This window comes from Durio zibethinus, chromosome 18 (genome assembly GCF_047325235.1).
Source record: "Durio zibethinus cultivar Kanyao isolate XHJ-2024 chromosome 18, ASM4732523v1, whole genome shotgun sequence".
Lineage (NCBI taxonomy): Eukaryota > Viridiplantae > Streptophyta > Magnoliopsida > Malvales > Malvaceae > Durio > Durio zibethinus.
Window position 1 is genome coordinate 11,395,139 of NC_143179.1, and position 27,061 is coordinate 11,422,199.

The window sequence follows — 27,061 nt, forward strand, 5'->3', positions numbered from 1 at the left end:
TATTTGAGGATGAAATCAAGAAAGGGAATTTTTCATTTTGTGCGGCATAGTTTTCTTTTTTTTGTGGTTGTCTCCCATTCGTTTTTAAATTTTTTAATAGGTCCATAGAATTTTCATCTTTTGAATCCAATGATTAGGTTAGGTTGTAACTTACAATCGTGACACTTACCATAAGTTTTTCTGGTCTTTGCCAAAAATTTAATAAGATTTAGTATAATAAACATAAATTAATTTTTGTTATTCTCTAATTCTATTAGTAAAATGTGAGTACTATTAAATACTTTTATTTATTTGTAACACAAATAATTAAAAATTGTAATTATTCACATTAATGACGTCAGAGGAGTGCTATTTGGCTCGAAGAGTTGATAAAATTTAAAATTTGAGTTTTTTAATATTAGTAATTAGCAATTTAATCTTACCTATTCATTATTATGTCAATTATGAGTTATATTTTTTAAAAGTGTTTATGGGTTAAATTGAATCAAACTTAAATGGTAATTTTATAAATTTATTTAAAATTTAATTTAATTCGATCATTTAAATTAATTTAATTTTTATATTAATATTTTAATAATTTTAATAATATAAATAAATAAATTTTTAATAATAAAATATTCTTATGATCCAAAAGCCAGTCTATGAAAAAATAACTTGATGCTAAAAAAGCTTCATGCTTTTTTTATTATTATTATTAAAAGCGGCATCAATTCGAATTTTAATTTATTAAATATTATTTTTTAAAAATAAAGAGATTTTAAATATTATGATCCGAATTTCAATTTATTAAATATTATTTTTTAAAAATAATTAAATAAATCAACTTTTTTTATTTACTATTTCTTCACCCAAATTCCCAATCTTTAGATTTCCATCTCTACTATCCAAGAATTGTTACTTAATAGTCAATATAATACAATGGAACTGTTTCAATTCCGAAGGCATATTCCTTCACTGTCCTTTTCCGTTTTATTTTCTCCATCTTCACTTTTCCTCCACACCAGATCTTGAGTGCTTGTCATCGTCTTCCACCAGCAAGACTTGGATGCAAGGTCCATCGTAAAATGGTAAACGCATTCACATTACAAAAAGATTTAAAAAAAAAAAATCAACAAAATGGCAGCTTGACAATTTAATTCAGATTATTGTAAGTATACACGAATATGAAAAAACTGGACAGTCAAACCAGAATTTTAAACAACTCAAGGTTAAGCCAAGAAATTTGAAATTTAGAAACAAGGGCAAGAAAGAGTGAAGGGGGGGAAAAGCAAGTGGGGTGAAATAGCCCCTAGGTTCCAGACGAGTTCAAACGACAATCAAGTGAATTCTATACATCAACATGGATCAGTGAAACCAGGTTACCGGCCAAACCAGCCTCTCGGTGGCTGTACTTCGCTATCATTCATTAGCTTATCCAACACCATATTGAGGTCCACAGACTGGCCATTCTCTGTCAACTTTCTAACAGTTGCCCTGACATGATCTCTAGGAAATCCCATGCTGGTCACTTTGTCAACCACATCATCAACGGGAACCCTGTTTCCAGGTCCAGAAGGACCTGATCCACCACCAACCCCAGAGGCAGTGGGCAATGCATGTTGTAACATCCTAGCAGTTGGAAGCTGAGGATAACCACTTCCAGCACTTTGCCCCATAGGAGAAGATGAGAGCTGCTGCATTTTCATAGGGGAGCCACTACTATATTGTGAAAGTGATCCACCATAAGCATATGGTTCACTTGGCCCAGATTGCGGGATATATCCAGTAGAAAACCCTGGCCCAGGCCTGGTGGATGGTGGCTCATGCATTTGGGGTGGAGCCCCATAATACTGTTGGGAAGAAGGAGGACCACTGGGTGGTTGAGAGGGTGGCTGGCGCAGGTTTGGTGGATAGGCCTGAGAAGGAACATAAGGTGCCTCTTCAGGATGGTGGCCTAAAGAAGGTTGGAGTTGATGGGGCTGCGGTGGTTGAGAAAACTGTGGTTGAGGGACTGGTTGATATGGTTGATAAGGTGCTGCTGCAGGAGGAAGCAGTGGTTGCTGAGTAGGAGGCATTGGGAATTGCTGACTTGAAGTCTCTTGAGTTTGGCCAGGTGGTGGATAGTAAGCATCTTGCTGAGGGACAGAAGGAACTTGGTTCTGTAGGAACTGACTTGAAGACTGGACTGGAGGTGGCAGGTTCTGTTGGGGTAGAGCTGGAGGAGGAACAGTAGGAGGAAGAGGAGGGGGAACAGAAGGAAGTGATTGTGGAAAAGAGGGAGCAGGAGGAAGCTGTTGGTGAGATTGAAAAGGAGCAGCTGCAGCTTGCTGCACAGAATCCATCTGGGTGGAGTTCTGGGTTTCCGATGGCTTGTCTCCCTTGGTCACCTGCAGCTTTGCAAGCTGTAACTGAGCTTCCATTATCTCCTGCTTTTCTATTAAAACATGCACCCCTGTTTGCACCTGAATGTGGTTGATAAAAGAAAATCAAATCAACACACAAGCCAGTGACATGCAAAGATCACATGCTAGCATTATAAACCTACAACAAATCCCGATAGATGATACAATTCTGTCCTTTAACAATACTATCTCAACAAACATTTCTCGCAAGTAAGTTATTATGAAGCATAAACACAACCTTCATGGTTTACCCAGCTCGGTTTTACAGGGTGCTAATGTAAGTTTTTTAAGTGCCATTATAAATCAGCCAAGTCCTTTGTACTCTAATAAGTAATAGTAAGTCAATAGAAGACCTTTGCAGTTGAGTAACATACTCCTAGGATTTAGTGAAGGTGAGTTGGAAATCTACCTTTAATTTGGGAACTAGATATGATGCTTCACAGCACTAAGGGATAAAGACACAGCCAGACTAAGTCACATATTTTGATGAGGTTTCAATTTAGTCAGACCAAAAGCAAAGTAAGGCAAAATCAAGTGCTTGGATGGTGTGACAACTTCATGTCCCTGAATATCATGGCTTCCACTGTGCCTTACTACTTTGACCGCTATAAGTTTTTGTTTTTTGGCCAGAGACTGCTATAAGTTAATAGCACCAGTTCTGCTTAGTTCCAATAACTAGACTTATCAAACTTTCCCTGTGTAAAGAATCATTTCAAGTATTTGACAATGATTGCATCAAAAAATTTTTTTTTTGAAGTGAAACAACTAAACACACTGATCAAAAAGACTAAACCGGTCTTCATAATGAATAATGATCTGAGTGACTTAATATTATCAACAACAGCGACTGGACTTAAGGTCTCGAGATACACAATGTACACGTATTTCTACCTTTATATACCAGAGGCAGCCACAACAAAACCAAATACCAAGGAAGAAGATTGTTCAAGAAAATACCTCTTTTAAAATATTTTCCAGCTGTCTCATTTTTCCATCAGCACTTCCATGATTGCTTCCGACAGACACCTTCAAATCATCCACAGAAGTCTCAAGGTGACGGGTTCTACTCTCCAGCTGTGTCAGTCGGGCACTAACACTTTCTAACATGTGCATCAAATTATCAGTATAATTCTTTATGGTTCGATCAATCTCAACCACTATCGACGAGTCAAAGGCATTTCGGTCCTTTTCTAGAATGACTTTTGCAGGTTCAATGGAGTCAAGAGAACCATAATTCTGTCCAATAGCAAGGAAAAGTCAAGTAAACGGTAATGCATTAGAAGAAACCCAACTGAATCTCATAACTTAACTACTAAGAAATCAAGCTGATACCAAAGAAAATTTACTAATCAAACTATAATATGCATTGAAGAAACGCCAAGAAAATTTAACACAAAAAAAAAATGCACAGAAGTAATAAGTTAACTATAAAAAAAATAAGTTAAGACCCACAAAATTACTAATTAAATCACAATTCATTGAATAAACCTAAACCAAAACAAATAAACTAGAACACATAAAATAAACCCCCAAAATCCAATTTTTTGAAAAAACACAAATTTTAATCAACCAAAAAGCGAAAAAAAGTGGGAGGGTGAAGGTTTACCTTAGATTTAGAATCAATCGAACTCCACGACCGGAGATTATTATTATTAACTCCAGCGGCGTCAAGGCTGGTTGAAACGGGTCGGATCGGTTGGAAATCATAGCTGGGAAAGATCTCTTCCTTGTTATTAATCCCGTTATTAGCGGAGCCAAACCCAGAGCTTTGATTGTGATTGTCTTCGTCTTGTGGGTGATTCATCAGATCGATGAAATCTTTGTTGGTGTTTTGGGGAGGTGAAGAAGATGATGATGATGTTAAGTCCATTATTTGCTTGTCCATGAACTGAGATGTATTCATCGATGGAAATTCTCAGATTTTTTTAAGATGATGGGAAAAGAATTTTGGGTTTTTTTTTTAGAAGAATATGCAGCTGGTGGGTTTTTGGGATCAGAGACAAATGGGGGTTTGATTTGGAAAAAATTGGCTTTGGTTCGGGTTTCTTAGTTAAGACGTAAATAAGGGGTTGTTTAGTGTTTTTCCCCTTTCTCAGTTGTGGGCCTATATAGGCTGAAAATGGAGGCTCTAGACCCGTAAAGATCATTGGCAAATAAAATTTTCTTTTATATTGTTATTTTTTTTATGAAATTACAAGTATAAAAAAATTTACAACTATAATTATAATTATAGTTAATATTATATTTTTATATAACATATTATTAATAAATTAAAATATAATTAAATAATTAAATTTACATACATTAAAATTTACACGACTTTAGAATTCTAAAACATCTTTTTTGTCATTAAACTAAGAATTTATTGACTTGGATATTGATATTTAAGAATATATCAAATACTTAAATTACTTGTGTAATGTGTGGTCCATTAAAAGAGTATTAGATTTTTAATTGAAATGATTACAATTTAATTTTTGAAAACATTAAATATAAAGTGGTCCATTAAAAGAGTATTAGATTTTTAATTTAAATAATTAAAATTTAATTTTTGAAAAAATTAAATATAAAAAAAATTAATTCTTTAAATTGACCATGTTTAGGATTTCGATAGAGGCTTGAACTTCTTTTGTAATTTTATAGAATCTAAATTGCAATAAACAATTAGAAAAAAGTGCACATTGAGTTAAATTGCATTGGAATTTGATATGCTAGCCCAAAACAAAACAAACAAACAAAAGATGCATTCCATGAACTGGTTAAGAACTAATAGAGCTTATTTCACGTCCCATTTCCAATCCAAGAAGATTTCGTGGCCAAAACCCAATTGAATGTTCCAATCCAAAAGCCTTAACGGTTCAGTCAAAAGGTCCAGAATTGACTGCAACCCTTCTTTCATGTGAAACTAATAATTTTTCTCAGTGGAACCTGCATTTAACTTGATGATTTGATTATGCTTTACATTGATCGTGAACCTATCGTAATCCTTTTCATTTTATTCAGGATTGAGATCAACAGTATAATAATACACAGATGAAATTGTTACTAATAAAATTAATGAGAATTAAAAATAAATAAAAGTGTTATTTTTTATAAAAATAAGTGACAAAAAAATTCAAAATTATGACTTAACACAATTTTTTTTATCTTTAATACAATCTACCTTAAAATTATTTAATAAAAAACTTATTTTGCATTGAAATTTCATCCACATTAATGATATTCTTCTTTCTTAATTTCTCTTAAACCTTGACCTCTTTCTATAAAAAATTACTATAACAAGTAACAAATTTTGAGTGCGAGGCCCATCTTTTGTTTTGAACAAAACTATTTCTTAGGCAGATTGAGTATAACCATTTCTCTGACAGCTGAAAAGTTTAGAAAAATGTTATGTTCTGCTTTTGCTTGGATCACTGGAGAACCAGTTCTCAGATTTGATCGCACTTTAGGCATGGCAGAGAAACATTTCATTGCCCCCATCGCCATGTCCAACCTCTAATGACTAATGGTAATTCTCAGATTTAAAGAATAACCACGGGCAGTCCTAATATTAAACAATAAAGCAACCATAAAACAATGATATTTTCTTTTTATTATATGTAATCTTTTTTTAAAAAATGATATTTTTATTATACAACAACACACTTTAGATTTCATTTCCCCCTCTAATTTACACCTCTCTCCATTATTTTTTTACTGCAAAAATATAACAGGTTAAGCATAACAAATCCTACCTAACATTAGACTTACCATAGAAAATTACCCGTGCATGGTTAAGATTCGCTTTTTGCTCCGCGTCGAGCTCCCAGAATTGACTGTCCAACAGAAACATGAACCGTATAAGTAGAAGCTATTTCTATAGCCATGCGAAAACGTCTTAGAAAAGCGTGGTTTTTTTAGCATCCATCTATATTGAAAAGAGTTGTGCGAAATTGAAACTTACCAAATTAAGAAGGTGGAGAGCAGCAGGCCTGGTGAATTTTCTTGCGAAAAGGAAGCATGGGGATGGCTTCCCCTTGCTACTACACCATTCCCTTCTGTTTTCAGTCTCGTAATGGATATTGTCAATTTCCTGCGTAATACATTATATTCCTTTACACTCTGTTCCCATTGGTTTAGGAAATACAAAATTTTTCGTTAATTTAATTAGTTTTTCTTCAAATTAGTCTCCATTCTGCAATGCACAAGTTGAATTCCAACTGGGACGATTAAATGTCAACTACATATTATTCTAGACTTTTCTAGCTTTAAATAATAAGAAATGTAGAGAACTGGAGATCATTACCATGTAGTAGCTCGAAGGAAGGGCAAAGATACCTTTATAGATTTAATAAGCAAGGGAGTGGCATCAGAAAACTTATAAGTCACTGGATGCCATCCACGGCGTTCACGATCTTTGGAGGCAGAAAGATCCCATGCAGAATAGGTTAATGATCTCTGTGTGATTTCTCCTTCAAAGCCTTCTTGCTGAACATTTTGAAAGAGAATGATACTACAAAGTGATATGATCATTGGACAAAAAGAAACAATAACAAGAGCACTATGATTAGCACTTTAATTCAATGCCTTTCAAGAAGTTTCATGTGCAAACTTGAAATGCTCACCGCTCAAAAAAGTACGGAAATGAGAATGGAAAATTTTAACACACTTGTAGAGGATGTTTGTAACATATGAGAACCACTAAATAGTTCACACTGGCACTTTCTGACCCAAAATATTTTATTGCCCTAGTAAATCAGCAGCAAATAGCAATTCCAAACTTTTTTCGCAATACAAGCAGACCTTTTATATCAACTCAGAAACTAAAAGAAAGAAGAAGAGTGTGGTAATAAATTCTTACAGCAAGTAATGTCTGCACATAATGTTCATCTGGTATACAATTGTGCTCCTTTGCTGGGTCAACTGGCTGCACCTTATAAAAACATAAGATTATTACATCCATTAAAACACTTAGAAGTACTAAGAAGTTTTTTGCAAATTGCACTAGAAAAAATATTGAAAATATATCAAAATATGATACATTCATACTTACAAAGGGACGATCTCGCCAAAACTCTGGCAATGATCTCCTCTGCATGGTATTGATTAGGTAAAATATGAGAAAATAGCAGATCCTTAACAAACAAGAAAACATTTCAGAAAATAATTTACTCGATTAGATTGTGAAAAGTATTTGCCCAAGTATATTTCAGAAAAGGAACCATAATTCCCCAGGCTAAGTTTGCAATGGAGTCCAAATAACCATCCATTTAGTAATATTCATTCTCAAAACATGTAAATAAAGCACCATTGTTAGCTAGAAATTCTTAAAGAGTATCGTGCCATTCTGTGATTACATGATCTTCTTAAAATAATAAAAAGGCCATCATTTGTAAATACAAGATAACTTGCCTGGCAATGTTGTTGAAACATGGGAAAGACTGTAGTATCATTTACAACAACCTCCGCATGCTTTCTTGTTAGTACAGCCCACTGCAGGATGAGCAAATCATTAGATGAATATGGTCAACCCACTGCAAAACTCTTGCAAGAAATATTCAAACTATTCATACCATATTACGTTTTTCTTTTATATAGCTTAAAACATCAAGAAAATGTCAATCACAAAAATCTAATTGTTACCTGTGATCCTTTCCTCCAGTTGTAAACAGGAATAACAGGGTTCATTTTTGGGTTGTAACGACCCTCTTTTGTATCAGCAAAGCTGCACACAAGCCATTGGAAAATTCAGAGAAAGATAATCCTAAAATTGCTTTAAGCTAAAGGTTGGTGCACGGCAAAATACTATGAGAACTGAGAAGGCATCATGGAAGTTTATAATAGTTATTAGCCAGTTGATTCCAATTTATGTTGAAGAACTGCTGGACAAGAATATTGGCATCTTAAAGCTACTTCTGAATTAACGATTCAATCTCGTTTTTGGTGTAGTATCTATTCCCCCAGAGCAAGGTCTTTATCAGAAAAACAATTTGGGGTCAGCAAAATACATAGGTGGAATGACATAAGTACATTTAGTTTCTAGATCAAGAATCTGGTCTCTAGTTTTTGTTTCCTGTTGAGAAAGCATCAGAATGTAATGCACAACACCTTCCAAATATGCAGGGCAAACACACATCAGAAATAAAGATGCAGTCAAAAATTAATAGTTAATCACCATTTCTCTCTATGGGTAGCATAAAACTAAGTTCCATCAAGAGACCCAACTGAACACTCCAAAATTTAGCCGCCAATTTGTATTCCAAATGGATGTTAATAGATGTTAGCATGTGATAAAAAAGAAATGCCCCAACAAAATAAATCCCAAGGTCCACTAACCTGTCAACGAAACTAGTTGGTGTTGACATGATATAGTCATACATATAACTGAAGTTATAAAGAGGTATACAGCTGAGAATAAAACAAGTAACTGAAGTATTGTTAGATAACAAAATGTCAAAAAAGTATTGTTCTTAACTTGAAACCAAAAATAATACAAACAAAGGCCTTAACTGCACAATCAACATACGAATCTATCCTTACCTATCTGAGACAAAAGCAAAGCGTTCATTACAAGGATCCGTCAATGCATGTCTGAGCAATATACGCTCAGCCTCAATCATGCTTGCTTCTCCCCAATCTACCTGAAATAGAACACGTGAACCAAATCTTATCATCTCAGCAGAAACAGAAATTTAATATTACACATTCTATCATCACTTTTTCATAATGCATTAGGCTACCAATCATGATTAATAGCATAAAGGAATTTCAAACAAAAGGCTCCATGATAATTTCAGATAAATACATAACACACACCAACAAACTTGTCATTATAACAACTCTGTCTTATGTTAACATGTAAGGTAATGCTACTTTTTCTCCCGACTTTTATCCATTATAAAATATTCTACCCTCAAATCTTCAGGATTAACTAACCTTAAGACTTAAAAGCCTAAAGGTGCAGATTCTTTGGCAATTGAAAAACAACTCCAAGGAATCAAGGTCATCTTCCTTTCATGGAACAGAACATGCACGTGCATGTACATACACAAGTTCATGTAACAACAAAGTGACTTTACAACAGCAGTATGATGGTTGTTTTTGGCTTTGGTGACAGCCTCTAGCGTTTCCAAAAATGTTGAGGTCTCATACAGTGATATACAAGGAAAAATTATTACATAATCCCTTCCCACCATGTTGGTGTAGCCCCAGCAAACTCAAGATTTGACATGTCATTTATGATTGCAAAATTAACGTAAGCACTGGAATGAAGACAAGGGATAACATAAATGCATTCGATCACCATCAGATCACTTTTACATTTATTTCACAAATAAACACCGGCTATGACAAACAAAACATGTTCAAAATTCTAAAGAAAATTTAGTTTTAAAACAAGATTCCAACGGTAGAAAAATTAACCTGTATACTATCATTAACTTGCCGATTCAAAAAATAAGTAGATCTCGTTGTTCCCTTATTGAATAAAAAGCCAGGCCTAGAGTGAACATAAATTGAAAATCTGTTTTCTTCTCCCTGCAAATAAATAAATAAATAAATAAAATATAAAACCTTAAAAAAAATTTTTTAAAAAAGTAACAACAACACTTATGATGAATTTGGTTCAGGGAAAATTAGATTACTGGCCGAAATCTTGCTTGTCATAATTCGATTCCTTAGTAAGGTTCACAGAATCTAATTTCTGAGGTTTTAGATTTCCTACAGAATCATTATGATGAATAACGATTAAGATAATAATTCAAAAAGAGGCATAATATTTTCTCTACTTTCAAATCTATAGAAATATTTATTCAACTAACTAAAGAAAATTGTAGCTAAAAGAAAAGGAAAACAAACTTTATCCATATATGCTAAAAATGGAAACACCGTAAAGCACACCAAAGAACATCCACATTGAGTAGGATTTGTTGAATTTATGAATAATTGATTTAAAAAAAAAAAGGAACAAAGATTAATTGTTACGAATTTACTTTGAGTACCTTGAAAAAAGCATCCCAAACTATATCGAGAGGAAGCCGATTCCGAGAAATGAAAAGGAAGGCGATCTTCGGCTTGACAACGAAACGGTGTCGTAACGACGCCAGCGAGACGATTTTGGAGTACTGCGTCTCCACCAACGCTAAAGTCGCGAGACAAAACGCCGCTAAAAGCAACGTCAAAACCTTCCTCTTCCATCTAATTTGCGATTTCTGGTGCACCGCTTTTCGCTTCATCGCACTCATTCTTTTTCCTTTTCTTTTTTTTTTAGTTCTCTCACAGTCTCACTTCAACACTTCCGACATTTCAACTCACTTTCTCGTGTTTCCATGCGCGGCTTCAAAATTAGTTGATTTTGGTTGATATTTCAGCTGAATTCACGTGAATTTGGAGGAAAACTGCGAGGTTTGAGGTTTCACGCGAGAGTCTGATTTTCGTTTGTAGAGGGAAATAGAGAGAAAGTTGAATCGAACTGAAGTAGGAAGAAACGAAAGGAAAGGACATGCGAGGGACAGATGGTGGAAATGGAGTACCAAAGTTTTTTACTAAAGTTTGCGTGAGATGTAGGCGATCAGATCTCTTTTCAACGTACTGCCGCTGTCATTTTCTCAGTTTTTTCCTTTTTTAACAGATTGTTTTATTAATTAAAAAATAGATTTTTTTGTAAAAATAAATATTTTGTTCCTTCTTATAATTTTTATTAGGTATTAAAAAAATAATGTATGAACTTATTAAAATTATAACCTTTAACAAAGTAATATTACATAATTATAAAAAATATTTACTAATTCATTATTATTACAAGATTAGATGTAAGTCTATTTTTTTAATAAATCCTTGAGATCAATACTTTTTTTATAAAATTTTTCTATTAATAACATCAAACAACTAATATAAAAAAATTCAATTGAAGAAAATGTGAAACTTTTAACTTATTTGATTTTTATAATTGTTTTTTAAAAATTCATTTAATAAATTTGAAATTCAATAATGATCGTTTAAATTATTTTTTCAATCTCTAATTTTTTTTTAATTTTCATTTCTTTACAATAAATTTAAAAAATACCCATTTCTTTAATTTCTTTCTTTCATAGTTTCTACAATTTAAAAAACTAGGGGATGGATTTTTTATGTTCTCTCCCTTCATTGTTCTTAGATATAATTTTGAAAATGTAATAATTAAAATAAATTAAAGTGGGTTAATGTAAAGGTTAAAAACAATTTTGAAAAGGTAATAATTAAAGAAGTGGCATTAATTATAACTTTTTTGCTTTGCTATGATGATACATGCTGGTGAACAAAATTTAAAAGAATAATAATAAATTTGATTCATGGAGAATTGGAAATGTTGATATAATTTTCTGAGATAAGCAAAAACATAAAAAATAGGATGGTGAGAGAAAAAGAATTGCTAACTAACCTGACTTATTTGTTGAAACCATATAATATAAAATAATTGTAAGACCATATAATAAAGAGGTCAAATGTGGTTTATTAATCCAAAAGAAATGCAACTACTAAACTGGGGTAATGGCTAAGGATGTCTCCATTTAAAATCATTAGAGGTCAATGCCAATATAGTGATTTATCAACCTCCATTTTCGTCCTTGCATTTACTAAATAATCATACTTTGAATTAGACTTAATAATTTAAAATATAATATGGTTATATAATGTAAAAATAATATGAATAAAATGCATAAAAGTTATATAATTTAAAATTTTAAGAAAAATCATATATGAGTTTAACAAAACAAAAAAATACTTCTTCTAACTCATTTTTTTTATCCATCTTTCTTTTTTGAGATGTCCCCAAATTATATTCTATTTCCTTTTTTGAACATTTAAAACTCTTATTTTTTTAGATTTTAAAATTATTTTTTATATTTTTTTACTTTTCAACATTAAAAATCATGAGACTTCAAGTTTATAAAAAAAATTTAATTTTAATATTAAATATATTAAAGTCAAAATTTTTTTTAAACTCCATGGAAGTTAATACAAAATAAATAAATTAAAACAAAAAAATATTTTATATTTTCATATTAATACAAATTATGACATATAATTTTCTTATAAATCATAATACAAATACATAAATTATTAGGTTTACTTTGAATAACTATAAAAAAATAACTCCATTTTCTCTATTTGGTGATGACCTTTTCATATTAACTCTTCGATCAAATAAAAAATTATTTCATCCATCGTTAATGGAATTTTCAAACTTCACAATAAAGATTAACTAGATAATATAATCTTTTATAGTATATTAAAAGTAAAAAATATGTATTTAAAAAAAAATGTGACATGGAATTGTCTTTTAATATTATTTGTGAAATTACAAAATTCAATTGTCTTTGTGTAAAAAAGCGAATCCTTAATGAAATTTAATAATTTCATGTTTCATTTATATAGCTTTTGCCCTACCAAACAAGCATTGCAAATTAAATAAATCCCTTCAATATCCAATTGCTTAATTATTTGCAATGAGTAAAAGTAATATAATATGAAATAACTCTCTTGGATTACCCCCAAAATTTGTCTCTAATACTTGAAATTTGAATTTTGGTTTAAAAAAAAAAAAACATGTCTGCAAATACAATTAAATAAACAATAAGATACTAATTGTTTTTGGCACTTAACCCTTAAAAAAAAAATTTATATTCCACCATTTTCAAAGTTTCATTTATCATTTATTATTGGTTCGTTTATGTATGTATATCTTAGATATAAAAACAATAGTAGGTTTCACCCAAATGCGAATTTTCTTTTATACAATCAACTAAAAATTGGTGTGGCAAGGTAGCATCCATTAAATTAATTGTTCACTTTGAAATTTACAAAATAGTGTCTAATGGTATGTTTATCTTTTTAATAATTTTAGTATTTCACCAGTTTATTTTTAAATTTTTTTATATAATTTTTAATTTTAAAAAGGTAATAATGTGCAATTCACCTCTAGTATATAAATATATATATGTATATATATAAAAATTAAAATGAGAATGAAATATAAAGCCAACTTTTATCAAATTTTGGATGATAATAATAAATACATTGTACTCGAATACAAGGGTGTAATTGAATCAAGTTGATATAGTGAAAAGTTCGAACTTGAGTTCAACTCAAAATTCATTATTCGAAACTCGACTCAAGATTAAACATTTTAATTTTCAAATTCGAGCTTGATTTGAAATTAAAATTTAGCTACTCAAATTTGCTTGATTAGACTCGTTAAATAAAAATGAACTCGATTCTCATATTAAATTTCAAACTTGATTATGTGTTCAAGATCGAATTGATATATTTAAATAAAAATGAACTCGATTCTCATATTAAATTTCAAACTTGATTATGTGTTCAAGATCGAATTGATATATTTAAATAAAAATGAACTCGATTCTCATATTAAATTTCAAACTTAATTATGTGTTCAATATCAAATTGATATATTACGTATATAGGTAAAATAATAATTTTTAATTAAAATAATTAAAATTTATTAAAATTTAAAAGTTCGATTATGTTCATGACTTATTCGAGTCAGATATTAGAATATTTGAATTTGACTCACTCGATAAGTCTAACTGTTTAAGCTTGAGCTCGATTCGATAATAACCAAACCGAATTCAATTTTTATCTAAATTAAATCCGAATAACTTATGAATATTAATATATCATTTATATTCTTACTCAAACATACATCCTAAAAGGTTGGTGATAAAACAATAATTTTAGTATAGTGAAAATTTCTCATGTTGTTCGTCCAAATAAAACTTTATTTGCAGTAATTGGGTTCAAGTTTCCTTACAATCCAAAATAATTAAATAAAAAAGAGAGATAATAATAGAAAATTAAATTAATATTCATGTTTGATATGACATCATTCATTCCTTCTTATCCATATTGAAAGCATTCACTGAACTTTCGAAGGTTGGCTCTGATGATGTTGATAGAGTTATTATCGATCCCTAAGACTTTCACCCTTAAAAGGTAAAAAACATTTGATTAATTTTTTCATTTCTTCAAGAATTGTACTATTTGTTTTTCAATTAAGTCTTTCAGATTACAGCTATTTAGTTAATGAAATCGCAGGAAAATCTACAAGGGCACCCCTCAAATCCATAAATTTTCAAAGAGACTCTTCAAGGATCATATTGGGGACATTTGGTGGTCAAAACGGTATAGTGATCTTTTTCCTCATTATGAGCCCTCAGCAAATAACCAGGGGTAATTTGGACATTATGCTGACTTGACCTGACACATTTAATGCCACATTAGTTCAGTCACGTCGTTATTGTCCCTTTGATGATCCTTTATCTTTTATCTATAAATACAAACATCTAGGCATCACCATGGCAAATTTCATCTAATCCTAATTTCTTATACTACTCTTTTTTTTACCTTACTTATTCTGACTTGCATGTCGGAGTGTAAATGGAAGGAATACTTTTTGCCTTCGCCTTTAACCATTTTTTTCTTCTGTCCTTCCAGGAATGTTTTTAGATTAGAGCTTAGCACAAACATTTGGTGTACTAGGTAGGAGGTTTTCCCACTCGCTAGTTGAACATGAAATACTGCCACCTAGGAAGAGAACTTTAGAGAAAGAAGAGACAGCTATCTTGGCTAGAACGAAAACATACAATAACCAATACTCAAATCGACCTACCCCACCATAAGTCGGTTCGACAATGGAACAAGTCCCAACTTTGACCGAGCAAGTACAGGTTCTTAAACAAATGTTACAGACCATAACCTCACCAAAAGCTTTGAATGTGTTAAATTTAGTTATCCTTGATTGACACACTACGAAAAAATAGTGAGTTATGACAAGATTGAGGCTTCTTCAGCCTCGAAAGAAGAAACGCATAACACCCTAACTTGTCACTACCTCAACCATAACACGATGCACGTCACGACCCAAAAATCCAAACAAATAAATCATGAACCCTAACCAAACAATGACCTAAAAGCTCGAATACAGGCCATGAAAAAAAATTAAAAATAAAGATAGTGGTATTTGAGGATGAGTTTAAATTCTTGGAGACTTCATTTTTTATCGAGGAGATTGATAGAGTTATACCTCCCAATGGGTTCAAAATGCCGACCTTAAAAACTTATGATGGTACTTTTAACCTTTTTGATTATCTGAAACTATGTAGAACTAACATGATGATGTAAGATGTAAATAAAAATTTGATGTATAAGGGCCTTGCTACCACCCTTAAAGGCATAACTTGGTCTTAGTACAGTAGCTTGAAACTGAGGTCGATCACAATATTTAAAGAACTCAGTCACTTTTTCCTATCCCGATTTGTAAATAACCAAAATATGAAGAAGACAACCTTAAGCCTAATATTGATCCATCAAGGTCACAATGAATCCCTTAAAAGGTATGTCACACGTTTTAACATGGAAGCTTTGTAGGTAAAAGATTTTGAACAAATAGCCACTGTAGTCATCCTAGTAAGTGGATTCAATGATAGAGAGCATCATTTGAAACTGACCCTATCATTAGAGCCACTTAAGACTATGGCCAATGTCCTACTTGTAGCTAAAAAAATACATAAATATTGAAACTATCATGAGAAATAACTTAGGTGAGAGAGACTCATCTTTCTTTTTTGATGGTCAAAGTGAGAGAAACTCATATCCCTTCCTCAATCATAAAAAAAGGTAAAGATTTCTATAATTTTTCCAAGAAGGAGATGACAAAGGGCTAAAAACCCTAATAAAAAAAAATTATATAGTGTTGAATACCTTCTGAGAGAGAATTTTGATGTAAATTAAAAGAAATCTTGACCTCAAATGGCTAAAGCCACTGAGTCAGAATATAAAGAGAGATCCAACTAAAAGATGCATTTTTCATTAAGACATAGGTCATAATACTGAAGACTGTGTCGATTTAAAAAATGAGATCTAAACTTTGATTGAAAAAAGTTAACTAAGAAGCTTTGTAAATCAACAAGACAAGGTTAAGCCAGATCGAATTATAGATAAGATCGAACAGAACCCACTTAAAGTGGAAAAGGTAGGCCAAAGAAAAACATAAAAAAAAAAAAGTTTGAAGACATAAGCCAAGATGATAATAAGGCTAAACTAATAAAACAGGCTAATCACTATAGTGATTAATGTGATTATTGGAGGCAGCTTAACCTTGGCCAAAAAAAAGTTCAACCTAGTCATGATCGAGGCCATAAATACTTCAGCAAAGAAAAAAAATACTAAAGCCAGATCGAATTATAGATAAGATCGAACAGAGCCCACTTAAAGTGGACAAGGTAGGCCAAAGAAAAACATAAAAAAAAAAAGTCTGAAGACATAAGCCAAGATGATAATAAGGCTAAACTAATAAAACAGGCTGATCATTAGAGTGATTAATGTGATTATTGGAGGCAGCTTAACCTTGGCAAAAAAAAAGTTCAACCTAGTCATGATCGTGGCCATAAATACTTCAGCAAAGAAAAAAAATACTAAAAAACTGAACCAATCTTATTCAATCTAAAATATTTGGAAGGAATCAAACACTCATATGATGATGTTAAAGTTATCACAGCTATAGTGTATAATTATGTAGTTAAGAGAATCTTGTTCAATAATGAAAGCTCGATTGACTTCATGTACTATAGTATCATGAAAAAAATGAGAATCAGTGAAGACTAACTGAATTGATCACTACAACCCTAATGGGATTAAAGAACAAATAGGTACCAGTGAAAGAAATCATTAAGCTACTGATCTCTTTGGGCATAGAATCAAGGATTATTATTTTGGTCCTAGAATTTATGATTTTGGACATCTCATCTACTTATAATATGATATTAGGCTAACCTAGTTAATCTGTTATATGGCCCATAAGCTCAATTCTCTATCTAAAAGTGAAAATTTTAACACCCCAAAGGGTTAAAGAGATTAAAAGAGACCAGTTCATGGTACAACAGTGTTATGTCATAGTAATGAGAAAGAGGGCTAGGAAGTAGAGTAGCAGTTTGACTACGATTAAAAATGTTGAAAAAGGGTAAACAACAAAAATTAAGGAGAAATAGGAAACCATGAGCAAGAACACATGACGTAAGATCAACTTAATGAAAACGTGCTCTTAAGTCGCTCCAAGCTCTTAAACTCAAATGAAAAGACATATTTTGTTTTATTTTTTGAACCTTTGAAGTAACTCTAAAAATGATCAAGCTTTCAAGTCGGTGCAAACAATTACATGTCATTGGGATCGAATTAATACATCGGCCAAAATATAGTTTGAAATGAAAAATACATACCAATTCAATCATATATTTCAGTAAGTTACTAATAATAGACTAATTATCATGTCGAGATCTATTTTAGTAAGAAATGATCTCGACCTAACTAAACAAAAAGAGATAATTAACCAAAGATTAGACTAAAATGAGAATCAACTTGAACCGATAGAGGATCTTGTAGATATACCATTCTGGGATAATATTTCTAAAAAACATACATAGATCAAAATGAAACTTCAGCATAAACATTAGTTAATTCAACTTCTAAGAAATAATGCTAAATTGTTCGCTTAGACACCATCTGATATACTTGGAATTAATACCGAGGTAATGGCCCATAGCTTGCACATAAATCTTTATATAAAACTAGTTTGGTAAAAGAAGAAAACCTTTACCCCAAAAAGACAAAGGGCTATAAAAAAAAAGTCAATAGATTATTATAAGCATGCTTCATTAGGGAGGTTTGTTACTTTAAATGAATAGCCAATGTGGTCATAGTTAAAAATACAATAAAAAATGAAAGATATGTGTTGACTTTACTAACCTGAATAAATTATACCCCAAAGATAGTTTTCTCCTTCTTAGCATAGATCGATTAGTAAATGATAATGTCAGGCATGGCCTTTTTAGCTTTATAAATGCCTACTCTGGTTATAAACAAATCAAAATGCTAAAAGATGATAACGAAAAAATAGCTTTTATTATTGAAAAAGGTTTTTACTGTTATAAGATAATGCCTTTTGAATTAAAAAATGTAAGGATGATTTATCAAAGGTTGGTTACTAAAGTCTTTAAACATCAGATCGATTGTAACATGAAAGTATATGTGGACGACATGATAGTTAAAAGCAAAAGCTTGGTTAAACACTTAGAAAACATTAAAAAGACCTTTAACACCTTAAAAAAAATAATATGAAGCTTAACCTGAGTAAATGTGCTTTTAGGGTCATGTCGAGAAAGTTTTTTAATTACATGATTAATAAGAGGGGGATAGAGGTGAACCCAAAAAAAGTTTACACAATCATAAACATGAAAGTATTGACCTCGATAAAAGAGATACAAAGGCTAACTAAAAGAATAGTCACCCTTAGCAGGTTCATGTTTAGGTTGACAGAACGATGTTTGCTATTCTTTAAAATTTTTAAAAATGTTTCTGACTTCAGATGAACCCTTCAATGTCAAAAAGCTTTTGAAAAACTTAAAAAGTTCTTATCTTCTTTACCTATCATGTCCAAGTCTAGGTTCGATGAAACTTGTATTTATACATGGCCACCATAAACCAGGCCATCAACTTAGTTTTGGTATAAAAAGAAGAGAGGAAGCAAAAATCAATTTATTTTATAAGTAAAGTATTGTCAGGGTTAGAAATAAACTACAGTGGTATATAAAAGTTAGCTTATGCGATTGTCACTTCAGTCAAAAAGCTCATATCTTATTTTTAAACTCAAGTAATTCATGTACTAACTGATCAACCATTGAGGTAAGTTTTTTAGAAGCTAAAATTATTAAAAAAATTAATCAAGTAGATAATAGAGCTTAGTGAATTCGAGCTGCATATACTACCTAGGTTAATCTTGAAATCTCAAGCGTTAGTGGACTTCATTGTAGAGCTTACCTCAACTTATCCTGAAAGATAATCTGAAAAAGACAAAGAAACTCTAGATAAGAAAAGGTGGAAGCATTTATCAACGGATTGGCCATGAACCACAATAGAAAAATCTACCTTATTCTAATAAGCCTAGAAGGACTGCAATATCAATACGTCTTAAGGTTTAGATTCAAGGTATCAACAGTAAGGTGGAATATATAAATTGTAGCTAGCTTAAAATTGGTAATTGAGCTAAATGTTTAATGTCTAATTATGTATAGCAACTCTCAATTAGTGGTTAGTTAGATAAATGAGGAGTTTAGAGCTTAAGAAAAAAAATTCAAAAATAGTTAGATAAAGCACTGACCTTGATGGTTGATTTTGAGAAGGTCGAGATAAAGAAGATATTGAGGTCTGAAAACTCACTAGTAGATTCCCTAACCAAGTTGGCTTTAAGAATAACTTTAGAGGATTCAAATAAAGTCATGGTGGATGAACTAGTACAAAAAAATCGAGAAAAAGGTTGTAAGACAAATTATGGAAATAAAAACTTAGATGACCCCAATTAGGACATACCTAACCATGGGAATGCTACTTGAAGATAGGATTCAAGTTAAAGCATTGATGAAGAAAGCTCTTCGATACACAATGATCAATGAAAAATTATACAAAAGATTTTATAATTTGCCTTATCTAAGATGTGTTGATAAGGAAGAAGTAAACTATGTCTTCCGAGAAATTCATGAAAGAATATGTGAAAACTACCTTGAACCCTAGTCATTAGCTTACAAAGTACTCAGATAGGGCTACTATTAGCCCACCATTAGAAGGGATGCAACTAAACTGGTCAAAAGATGTGATAAATGTCAGAGTTTATCCACGTGTAACTTCTCCCATTGATCGAGCTCATTCCTATCATTAGCCTATGACCTTTCATGTAGTGGGGAATGGATGTCCTCAAACCATTCACCCCAGCCATAGGTTAAAAAAATTTATCTTAGTAGCGGTAGACTACTTCATGAAATGGCTTGAAGCTGAGACCTTAGCCACTATGTTAGAGGCCCAAGTTAAGAAATTTGTGTGAAAGAACATACTTTGTAGATTCGATTTACCTTAATTTATAATAATAGATAATGGCAAACAATTCAAAAATTTAAAGTTTAAGGAAAAGTATTCAAAGCTTCACATTGATATGAGATTCACATCAATTGCCTACCCTCAGTCCAATGGACAAGTCGAAATAAAAAATAAAAAAAATTAAAAAAGATTAGATGAAGTAAATAGGAATTGGGTCGATAAACTATCAAGGGTAATATGGGCTATGGGCCTTGAAGATGACCACTAAAATACCAATAGATAAAACCCCACTTTCTAAGCTTAAGAGTCGAATTAGGGTCCAAAGAATGAAATAAAAAGGCTCTAAAGGTCGACATAAACCTCATTGAAGAATAAAAAGATGTAGCCTTAACATGGATAATAGCTTATCAATAGAGGGTATCAAGCTATTATAACAAAAAAGTCTGATGTAAGAATATAAAAAAAGGTAACTTGGTGCTTAAAAAAGTTTAAACTTCATGAATGAATGACCGAGATGGCAAATTAGTCCCGACCTAAGAAGGGCCATATATAAGCAAAGAAGTCATCCGTGATGCGACTTACAAGCTATAGGATATGAATGGTAACACCATCCCAAGAACATGAAATGCGCATAACTTAAAAGTTTATTACCAATAGTTCAAACTAAATCGAGCTCACACTTGTAACCAAAAAATCAATGAAGTAAAAACAAATTATGTTCACCGATGGCACTTATGTTTACTTTAGGCTCACATCCCAATCGACCTAACAAAATTCAACTTGAAACTTTAATGGATTCTTAAGTTAATTTAATTTAAGATATTCCTAGGTAACTAGGTAAATCAATGAAACTCGTGTTATGATGATTGACCAAGCTTAAACTTGTTTGAATAAAGAAAAAAAAAACTAAATTGAATTGAACTTAAACAAAATATTTGATTTCTTATTGAATGATATGATCAATACAACAAATTATTAACAAATGATTCTATCTAAGGTCACAACAAAAATGGACTTCATACATTAGTATTTCTAAATAAAAATTTATAAAAAGTTAAAAAAAAATTAGCCATGTGTCAGCAGCATCAGCAACAGCAGTGGCACCCTTATCAGTAAAAGCAGTAATAATAGCACCTTTATCAGTAGGAGTAGTAACAACAATCTCAGCCTTAGCCTTCCCAACCTCATCCACCTCAATCTCGACCCTCATAACGGTCTTGAGCACAACATTTAGTATCCTATCTTTTTTTTTCTCTTTCTCTTTCTTAAGCTAATTTAGAAGAGGCATCACTATGATATTATTGATAGTAATATAAAAAAGATTGAGGTTGAGGTTGGCAAATTTAAATTACACCTAGTCTTTAGCCAAATCAAAGGCACTGAACATATTGTCCTTAGAGAACTTCACTTAAAGTTAAAGAAATTTGCTGAAAGCCTTAAAGTATTCAATAATTTTTTTTCAGTTTTTTTTCTCTTTTTCCTCAACCTTTAACTCCGACCTCAGTTATCAGTTCATCATTTCTTTTTCATCATTTAGTTTTCTTTTTATGGGATGCATTGAGACTGGACCACCATTGTCTAGAGCATTCGAGCATTTTTTATGCTTTCACTCAGAACAACCACATCTTTCTTGGCCTTTAGTAGGTAAGCCATAGTAAGTTTAACATGGCATAAGGCTTGGTTGGTATTATCAAAGGGCTAAGATGAGAGCTTTTGTTAAACTACATAAAACAAGTTCTGACTTAAGTAAAAATAAAATAAAAATAAAGAATAATGAAAAAGTTAAACTAAAGTTAAGTAGTGCTCACCAAGAAGAGGACCATGATCTTGTAGAATCTTTTTTCCAAGCTAGGCCTTAACATCTTTGGCTTGAGATTCTTCAAGGTAAATGAAGGGACATCAACCTTCAATTTCTTGGTAGAAAAAGGTGCTACGAAGGAAAGCACCAGATAAGCTATTGGTTTTGTCTTTTGGCTGATAGGAAAGTGCTAGGCTGAACTACTTGGTGGTCTACCCACTGTGAGGTTAATGACCTTATTTCCTCTGCGAGAGAGGGCCTAAGCTAAATCATTTTACTTTTGGCCTTTTGGGGCCTTGGTCATACTGAAACATGAAGAAGTTGAAATCTTTATTGGTAGACATCTTTGCAAAACTAAGCTAAGAGTTAGATAAAAATCAGGTTAAAACAAATCCTACGAGGTTATCTCACACCTATCCTAGTACTTTGTCTTATTTATTACTTCAAAAGAGGTAAACTCATGAGCATCTACGATGAGCTCCCCTTATGAATGTACTTTATTATTTTATCGTTATATGATAAATCTAAGACAGAGAGAGCTACTGGCACATCTACAAAAATGTTATGCTTATTTATTATCTCTCAAGCCTTGACCCTGAAATTTCAGTTTCACCATCCTTATTTATTTTTGCTTTTAAAGGCAAAGGAAAAGCGACTTTTAATTTTTTATAAAACTCGAGTAATCGGTAAATAAATTTTTATTAAATCGAGCTATTATGTAATACCACATTCTATCGCTATGGTGCTTTTTAATGAAAAAAATTTTTTAAATAGAGGAAGATTGGGAAAAATATCTAAGTGCTGATAAAAGATGATAAAACTTATTACGTACCGTATAAAGTTAGGAGTAAGCTGAGTGATAGTCAAATTATAAGAATTAAAAATTAAAACAAATAAAAAATAAATTGAAAACCTCAGATCAATCATGAATGAATCATAACATACAAAAAGCTAATGTGGCTTCAGTTAATAGGTGATTTGATATGAAGAGTTCGACATTAATATGCTATACCCTTTTTTGAGAAAATAAAAGATCATCGCCAAAATACGGACGTGATGAGCTGAACATATGTTAGGACAATCTTCAGGATTAGCCCTATCCTTTAGTTCTCTCATCATATCCTTAAAGATCATATCGAGGTTACAAGAAGTATACATAGGAACTTCAACTAACTTATCTTGCCCTACAAGATTCTTCTCCTCGTCATCACTTTTTCCAATCGAAGTACTTTTTTTTGTTTCTCTTAGAAACCCTCCTTATCGTTAAAATCTTCATTGCTAGAAGACTCTAACTCTTGAACAAAAGTAAGATTTCAAGATGAAACTATGGCTGAGAGTAACACGACCTAAAAAAAAAGGTGAGGTAGAGATCCCTCAAGAAAAGAAGTAATCCTAACAAAAGTTAATCGAAAAGGAATGGTAGTGACAATGAAAGCATCTATTGGTACGAGAGCAGAAGTAGAAGAAAACTAATGAGACTAGACCTTAAAAGGAAGAACAACCAAAGATGAAAAAAGGTTAGCCTTCAAAGATGGATTGACCTGAAAGACGGGGAAAAGAGGTAGATTTTTTAACTTGAAATCTATCTGAGCACATAGTTCCTTATGTTCAGGACCTATTCTCTTTTTGCCTAAGCATTATCATCATTTTGTTATTACCTTTTTTTGGACATCAGATGAACTAATAGGTCATCCTCAACAATCATGACCTCTAATGACTGGTGGAATTATGTCATTATCATTTTACCTAAGTCGAGCCCCCTAAGTTCTACCTTGAAACTTTTGACCTCCTTAGAACTAAAACTAAAAGACATAATGAAAAGTACATATCAAAGAAAGTGAAGAGAATGGACGAATAAAAGAATAACTCTAAGGCCAAAAAACTTTTAAGGTAAAAAAATTTAGGTTAGATTGAGAGTAATAAAAGTAAATAGGTGAAAAATAAAAGCCTTAATGGCCATTTATATAGCTATGCCTCAGATCAAATGAATGACCCAAGCTACACTATATGTTAAAGTATAGACAAGAATATGTATTTTCGTTTTCTCATTTTAGATTTCTCACTTAAATTATTTTTTTTTCAAATTTAATGTAATCAAATCGATCAAATCGAATGGCCCTTTAGGTTAAATCAATCGAACAGATGGCTCTCTAAGACAGGCTAGGTAGATTTTTTTAACTCGAACCAACTTAACAAACTGACATTTGATTTATCACCAGAGTTAAAAGCGAAGACTCGAATTTAAATTTTTAAAAAAATGTAAGCCGCATATTGACTAGATGAACTCTAATCCTAATCTTGGATCATCCCGAATAATTGACACTATACAACCCTTAAGTTGGCTATGCAGTCAACCCAAGGGACACGTGTGAGATCATATCCCTACTAGGTCAGGCCATGACTTAAGACTAATTATCTCGCAATGTTAGCTCCCACGATGACGTCGGTTACAAAGAATCAAATTTCACATTGTACTCTTTCACTCATCTAACCTACATGAAATGTGTTGATGATATGCCAAGCAGTCTGATATTCAGATTGCTTGATTAGAGGGACATAATGTTGAGGATATTTAATAGTAAAAAAGATATAGTGATCTTTTTTCTCATTATGAGCCTTCAGTAGATAATCAAGACAAATTCAAATATTTATACTAACCTGACATGACATATTCAGTGCCATGTCAACTTAGCCATGCTGTTATTATATCCTGATGGTCCCCTATCTCTTATCCATAAATACAAACATCCATGCATCACTAAAGCAAATTCAATCTAGTCTTAATTCCCTATATTATTTTCATTCCAACCTTACTTATTTTGACTTACACATCAGAGTGTAAATGCAAAAAACACTCTTTGCCTTTGTCTCTAATCATTTTTCTCTTTTGTTCTTTTAAGAACATCCTTAAATTGAAGCTTGGTACAAACAGATCAAAATTTTTTTAGTAAGGTCAAGCTTGAGCTTCAAAAATGGTGGACTTAAACAATTCTCAAATGAAGTTGGTGAAAAAGATGGAGTCATCATCGTGGACCATGGTTGATGCTATTGTGAATTTAATCTCATACTGAGTAAGCTTAATTTTTTTATTTAAATTGATAAATAATTTAAAATTTTATCTCTTTTTGAGCAAATTATTATTATTATTATTATGAGTTTTAGATGAATGTGTAGCCATGTTTAGAGCAAAAGTTGGGTATTCAATTGTTGAGCCTACTTATATGGTAACTCTTTTTATTTATTTATTACTTTATCTTTCATTCTAGTAAATTATTTTTCTTCAGTTTTAACCATGAATTATAAAGTAATTTTTTTTTTTATAGTGTTAATGCCAAGCTTCGACCTGAGGGTATTCTTATAAAGGTAAAAGAGATAGACGGTTAGAGGCAAAGGTAAGGGTGTTTCTTACATTTGCACTCCGATATACAAGTCAATAAGGATCAACTAAAAAAAAGTGAAAATGTAAAAAAAAGAGAAAGGTATAAGATAGATGAACCTGATTTCATGGTACTTAAGTCTTTATATTTATAAGTAAGCTGATGGGGATAAAAAAAGATAATTAGGATAAGATCAAACTGAAGTGGCACTGGAGATGTCATATTGACTTAACATGTCATATCAGCATAAATGACCAAGATACCTTTGGTTGTATGTTGAAGACTGAGAGAAAAAAAGACCATTATGTCTTTTTAACCATTATATACTTCTAACATTTTATCCCTTATCAATTGGTTTGAGTATCAAATCGCCAAATTTGTTATCGATGTTCTCGGTGTAAGGCAAGTAACTATATATTTCATCAAAAGTCAATGTTGCAGAGAGAGGTCAGTTTAAAACGATGACTAAATTTGAACGATGATTTTACCTAATAGTTATCTAATCTCACATGTGTGTTTCAGGATGAGTGTATAATAGATTTAAAGGTTGTCAATGTGATAATTGTCTAGGATGATTTGAGATTATTATTGGAGTTCAAAAGGTCGTGGTGAGACTTTTGTTTTATGTTAAAAATTTAGACTTGAGCCTTTGTTTTAAACTTTAAGAGTGAATCGAGCTCTTGGTTTACCCCTGACAATTATTCGGTTCAACTGGTTTGATCTAAGGTTTGTTTGGTTAGATTGGTCTAACAGTATTAAATGAAAAGAGAGATGGTTTGAATGATGAATTTAAAGTAGAAACACAGAAAGATGTTTACTCATACTTGCTTTAATACGTGGCAAGGATCATGCCATCCCTCTGGGCTGAAGCACGTTTATATAAAGAAGCTAGTAAGGCTTCAGCTTTTCATTTTTCACTTTTTTTGCTTTTGATTTGACTTAAAAACTTTTATCTCTATAGCTGTCTTACCTTTCAAGTTTTTTTTTTTAAATTTGTTTCAGTATTTATTTCTAACTATGTCTTCTAGTATGAGTTTTAAATGGACTAAGAGCTATAAGGTAGAGCCAAATGAAGGTTAGTAAGAGTAGTAGGATAAGGATCTGATCCCCCTTATTATTAAAGGTCATAACTATACAAAAATGGTCTATTGGTTTAATTCGATTTTTGAATAAGGGTAGCGACGTAATGAAAAGAATGCTCAGGCAATAGGCAAGAGGGTTTTGAGCACTAAAGAGCTATATGCTCATATCAAATTTAGAACTTTAAAATCTATCTGTTTTCCCTATCTCTAAAATTGGTTTACTTCTATGGTTGACTTTCTTTTCTCTTTAAGTATTCCCCCTTCTGGGGTTCAATTTCCTTCATCTTGTACCACTTCTAGTCTCCCCTCTCAATTTATTTTTTTTTACATCTCATCTTTTACTAAAGGATCTTCAACTCACTCCTCTTTCATTGGGATCGAGCTATTGTTATTCACTATTTTTCCTCAAGATCCATCTCTCACCTAAGAGTCAGATTCTTCTGATAAGGGAAGTTTCGATGAAGGTCAAGAAGAAATGAGTACCTCGACTAAAAAAAGTGATGGTGAAGGGAAGAGTTCTAC

At 31.8% G+C, this 27,061-nt stretch overlaps 2 protein-coding genes across 8 annotated transcripts; both read right to left on the reverse strand.

The window, feature by feature from the left end:
- Positions 1-1,108: 1,108 nt before the first annotated feature.
- Positions 1,109-4,514, reverse strand: LOC149513717 (uncharacterized). Its single transcript, XM_089747535.1, has 3 exons — positions 3,988-4,514; positions 3,339-3,617; positions 1,109-2,441 (listed from the first exon to the last, which is right to left on the reverse strand). The coding sequence occupies exons 1-3, from the start codon at positions 4,282-4,284 to the stop codon at positions 1,359-1,361; spliced, it is 1,659 nt and encodes a 552-aa protein (XP_089603661.1). The 5' UTR covers positions 4,285-4,514; the 3' UTR covers positions 1,109-1,358.
- Positions 4,515-5,950: 1,436 nt separating this feature from the next.
- Positions 5,951-10,908, reverse strand: LOC111300938 (glycosyltransferase BC10-like). 7 transcript variants are annotated; one of them, XM_089747536.1, is made up of 11 exons: positions 10,361-10,907; positions 9,783-9,896; positions 8,901-9,001; positions 8,697-8,768; positions 8,004-8,085; positions 7,773-7,853; positions 7,414-7,452; positions 7,222-7,287; positions 6,699-6,848; positions 6,325-6,453; positions 5,951-6,196 (listed from the first exon to the last, which is right to left on the reverse strand). In XM_089747536.1, the coding sequence occupies exons 1-11, from the start codon at positions 10,601-10,603 to the stop codon at positions 6,155-6,157; spliced, it is 1,119 nt and encodes a 372-aa protein (XP_089603662.1). In that variant the 5' UTR covers positions 10,604-10,907; the 3' UTR covers positions 5,951-6,154. The 7 variants fall into 7 exon arrangements, with proteins under 7 accessions (XP_089603662.1, XP_022752237.2, XP_089603667.1 ...); XM_022896502.2 differs by having other exon boundaries at positions 7,222-7,293; XM_089747541.1 differs by lacking the exon at positions 9,783-9,896 and having other exon boundaries at positions 7,222-7,293; positions 10,361-10,908.
- Between the last annotated feature and the right edge of the window lie 16,153 nt (positions 10,909-27,061).